This window comes from Helianthus annuus, chromosome 4 (assembly GCF_002127325.2).
Source record: "Helianthus annuus cultivar XRQ/B chromosome 4, HanXRQr2.0-SUNRISE, whole genome shotgun sequence".
NCBI classification, from domain to species: Eukaryota; Viridiplantae; Streptophyta; class Magnoliopsida; order Asterales; family Asteraceae; genus Helianthus; species Helianthus annuus.
Window position 1 is genome coordinate 26,044,315 of NC_035436.2, and position 5,070 is coordinate 26,049,384.

The following is a 5,070-nucleotide window of genomic DNA, read 5'->3' on the forward strand; positions in this document are numbered from 1 at the left end:
AAACTAAAAAATCTAGGTAACTCCGCAACCAAACGTTAAAATAAAAAATCTAGGTAACTCTGCAACCAAGCGTGAATGATGTAACATCGTTATTACTATGCTTTCATCATTAAAATAGAGAATAAAGATAAATTCAATAAATTATACCAACGGAAAATACCCTACACCGGGCCCACAACCATCCAACGGTCCGAAACAACGGGCCCCACCACCCCACGTAGATAGTCTCGTTATACAGTACATTGCTGAGCTGTCATATAGCGGTTGGAAAAACGTTTCAGTGGCCCCACCATAATTTCCCCTGTTGCTGAGCTGGCAGCTTAAAAAAAGAAAAAAAGTAAAAAAATAAATTAAAAAAAAGCTAAAAAAACAGGCTGTTTCAAACCCCCAAACCGCCAATAAAACCCCCCACTCCACCACTCAACACCATCACTCACAACTCATCAAACCCTAGAAACCCTAACTTCCATTTTCATCAATTTTCAGTGAAATTGATTCTTTTTGCTCATGGCGGAAGAGACGTTGAACACCACGGCGGCTGCGGCGGAGTCTACGGCGGTGACGGCGGAAGTTGCCGTGGCTCCAGAGGCGGAGAAGGTTGAAGAAGCTGCGGTGGTGGTTTGTGAAAAGGATGGATCGCCGGAGACGGAGAAGATCTCTGAATCGACGTCGTTTAAGGAGGAATCGAATGTTGCCGGTGAGCTTCCTGATCCGGAAAAGAAAGCGTTAGATGAATTGAGACTTATGGTTCAGGAAGCGCTTAATAAGCATGAGTTTTCTGCTCCGCCGGCGGCGGCGTCGGAGGAGAAGCCGGTGAAGGAGGAAGTTCCGGCAAAGGAGGAGAAAGCTACTGCTGTTGTTGAAGAAGAAGCTAAGGCTTGTGCTGAGGCCGCCGGAAAGGATGAATCGACTCCGTCTCAGGCGACGGCGGTCACGCCGGAAGTTGTACCAGTGACGGAGGTTCCGGAACCGGAGAAGACGGTGTCTGAAACGGAGACAGAAGTTACCGAACCGGAGAAAAATGTGACCGAACCGGAGAAGGAGGTGCTGGAACCGGAGAAGGAGGTGCCAGAACCGGAGAAGGAGACAACTGAACCGGAGAAGAAGGTGACTGAACCGGAAACAAAAGAGAAAACTACCGAACCGGCACCGGCACCGGCACCGGCACCGGAACCGGAAGAAGTTTCAATTTGGGGAATACCGTTACTAGCGGACGAGCGAAGCGACGTCGTTCTGTTAAAATTCCTGCGAGCACGAGACTTCAAAGTAAAAGAAGCTTTCACAATGCTCAAAAACGTCGTCGCATGGAGAAAACAGTTCGGAATCGAATCACTGTTGTCAGAAGATTTGGGAACAGAGCAAGAAAAAGTTGTTTACATGCATGGAGTTGACAAAGAAGGTCATCCAGTATGCTACAATGCATATGGTGAGTACCAAAACAAAGAATTGTACAATGAAACGTTCTCAACCGAGGAGAAAAGGACAAGGTTTCTGAGATGGAGGATTCAGTTTCTGGAAAAGAGTATCCGGAAGCTCGATTTTAGCCCGAATGGGATGTGTACGATTGTTCAAGTTATCGATTTTAAGAACTCGCCTGGACCGTTTAAGTGGGAGCTTCGTCAAGCTACTAATCAGGCGCTTCAGTTGTTTCAGGATAATTATCCTGAATTCGTTGCTAAACAGGTATGGAAATTGTTCTTTGAATTGTGCCCACCAAATGTTCGAAGAAATGTCTAATTGAGTTTCGGTTTTGCAGGTGTTTATCAATGTGCCTTTTCTGTACTTGGCTTTCTATAAGATTATCAATCCGTTCTTCACACAAAGGACCAAGAGCAAGTTTGTGTTTGCTGGACCTTCTAAGACTGCTGAAACCCTCTTCAAGTGAGTAATAGTTTTTGTAATTCATGATCTTTTTTGTTTGATTTGGGTTCTTATGATAACATCATCTGATTATACGATTTGTTTGATTGAATCTTAGATACATAGCACCTGAGCTTGTTCCAGTTCAATATGGTGGACTCAGCAGGGAATGCGAATTCGTCTCTACTGACTCAGTCACAGAAGAGATCATCAAACCTTCAACCAAACACACCATCGAGATCCCTGCTCCTGAGGTAGTGTTCAATGATTTTTTGATCAAATCTGGGTTGTTTCATATGAGAATTTCGTTTGATAACATACAAGATATGATTTTTGATCGATTTATGGATTTTTTTTTTATTAAAAAGTCATGATTTTTGATAGATTTATGGCCTTTCTGATCAAACATGTATCTAGGATGAGCAAGTCATGTGAATAATGATTTTGATAGAATTTTGTTACACGATTTTTATCAAATTTTGGGTTTTGCATGCGAGCATTTCATTGTGATCGAATTTTGTTACATGAGTTTTATCAAAGTTTGGGTTTTGCATGCGAGCATTTCATTGGAAATCATGCAAGATATGATTCTTGATCGATTTATGAGAAATTTTTTGATCAACTTATGATTTTTTTGGTGTGGGATTCATGTGAAAAATATGTTTCTGGTCGAATTTTGTTAAATGATTTGGATCATATCTTGGTTTTTTCATGTGAGAATTTCATTAGAAATTAAAGATACAATTTTTTTTTAATTGATTTATGTAGTTTCTTTTAATCAAATTATAGAAGTTTTGATGTGGAATTCTTGTGAAATTTGGCAGAGTTGCACATTGGTATGGGAAGCAAGAGTGGTGGGGAATGAAATGACATATGGTGCCGAGTTTGTGCCTGTGTCTGCAGACAGCTACACCGTGATCGTGCAGAAATCAAGAAAGCTTGCAGCTGCCACCAATGAGCCGGTGATCAGCGGCCAGTTCAAATGCGATGAACCAGGGAAAGTGGTTCTGACTTTTGACAACCAAACCTCCAAAAAGAAGAAGGTCCTGTACAGAAGCAAGACCAAGGTGGCCGAACCCATCAAGTGCTAAAGCAGAACCAAGGCAGGGGATGTTTGTTGAATAATGAAAATAGGTTTCATTTTTGTGGGTTTTTTATTGTTTAATTTATTTTTATTATAATTATTATTCATGTATTCATATTTATTTATTTATTTAAGTTTGGAATTGGGGATTGAGGAATCTTTTGACTTTGGACTAATTTGTCTGTTTGGGTTTGTTCACTTTAGAAGTTAGAAGTGGATTGTGGCCTAAATGTCCCTTTTTGTTTCATTTTTATTTGAATTGTTTGGCATCTTGAGCTGGAAAAATCTTTTAACTTTATCTTTCACAGCTCAGTAATGATTTCAGATATTATTATTCCTTTTACAGTTTGAAAGAAATTGGTGCCTGCTTTATTGTCATCCATTTCAACTTCAACCGTTGATTGATTTTAAATTAAATAAAACAGATTTTTGAAAGAGAGAAGAAAAAGCAACTTAATTGAAAAAAAACCCAACGAATTGACTTAAAGAATGAAAAAAAAAAAAATCAAGCATTTTTAGAGTCTTGAATCCTACATGAAAATCTGGATACCTTTCAATGAGACAACATATAATTCAATCACTAGCACAATGCATTCTCATCAACCATTCAACTATAACATTTGTAGAGTCTTGAATTTGGATACATTTCTGTTTAAAGTACTCGTCGAATTGAGCTTCTTAATACGTCCCTCGACCATGCAGTCAAATTACTTCAACACATCAAAATACTTTATCATTCGAATATCGGTACCTCCATCGAATCATAGATTAATCTTGATGTATAAACATACCAAATGAAAGCTAATTTGGGCGTAAACTGGATGGGCTCCTTGTCGTTCTAAACTCTAAAGTCACATCGCATGGTTTCTTAAGGGCCCAAGAGCTAGGTTACCAACTACCAAGGCGTGTCCTAATGTGTTGCCATTGCAAAATGGTACATGAAGAACCAAAAAATCGAGTTAAGGCCGGATCCTGTAATCGAGGGTTTGGATCTTGTTTGAGAGTCGGGAAGTTGACCTGCAAAACAGAAAACCGTTAGGCTCGCCGCAGAGATGAGAGGACTCCTCTGCGACCACCCTCCGGCGTGAGGATAAGTTTGGTATAGAGAAAGAGTAGAGAGAGAAAGTAGTGACGAAGGTTCAGAAAATCGTACTTGACATTGTACTTTGGTGAGGTATTTATAGTGGTCAACTAAGATGGCGTCATTCGTCCAGACGCACTTGAACGTAGATTCGTCTCCGGAGTCTTGAGGGGGAGCGGACAAAGCAGAGCGCACCTGAACGAAGGTTCGTCTTCGTCCCAGGGGATAATGTCGGCTTCGGATATGTATCTTCAGTACATGTTTTACATGTTTCAGATGCAAAATTTAGAAGTAGATATAGTGGGTGTGAGTATAGCGTTCAAAAAGAAAAAAAGCGGGTTAGCAAAAAACTGAATAACCAAACCGAAACCAAATTAACCGACAATACCCAACCGAAATAACCAATCCATACAAAAAATAGCGGTTCGGTTTTGTATTTTCTGAAAACAAAGGTTCAAGGTTCCGTTTCGGTTATATATTTTCTGAAAATCGAGAAAACGAACCGAATATGTGGAAGAACCGTTTACCTTCTCAATGTTTGCTATTAAATTACAGTATAATTTTTATATATTTTTTTAATGCTAAGTGATTTATAAAAAAATTAACAAATGGTATAGTATAAAAATTATACCCAAATGCATAGTAATCAATAAGTTTATGACCACCAAAAACATTTAGGCCCAAAAACTTTAAGTCCAAATGATAAAAATAAAAAAAAAAACCTTGAAACTCAACCCGTTATTTTTTTTTTTTTAGAAAAACGAATGTTCATTCCACACGAAAAAAAGACAATTACAAAGCCATGGCAGGCAGTCGGGCAAAAAGTTGCGCCGCCACCCCCTTTTGAATAGAAAAACCAATTCTACTAAATACAAAGTTTGAAACCTTTGGCGACGAAGAATTACTATTAACGACTTTTTGAACCCGATTCAAAAGTCGCACAGCGTCAGGAGCGAGACCACCAAAGGTATCAAACGCAAACGGGACAAACACATGTTGATTCTCCAGGCAGGCTTTCTCATGTTTTGCCACTTTGCTCGCCTCT

At 39.5% G+C, this 5,070-nt stretch overlaps 1 protein-coding gene across 1 annotated transcript; it reads left to right on the plus strand.

Moving 5' to 3' along the window:
• The first annotated feature begins 417 nt into the window (after nucleotides 1-417).
• On the plus strand, nucleotides 418-3,103 carry LOC110935995 (patellin-3). The gene is made up of 4 exons (XM_022178349.2): nucleotides 418-1,683; nucleotides 1,757-1,881; nucleotides 1,979-2,114; nucleotides 2,685-3,103. Exons 1-4 carry the CDS (start codon nucleotides 508-510, stop codon nucleotides 2,949-2,951), a joined length of 1,704 nt encoding a protein of 567 aa, XP_022034041.1. The 5' UTR covers nucleotides 418-507; the 3' UTR covers nucleotides 2,952-3,103.
• The last annotated feature ends 1,967 nt before the right edge of the window (nucleotides 3,104-5,070 follow it).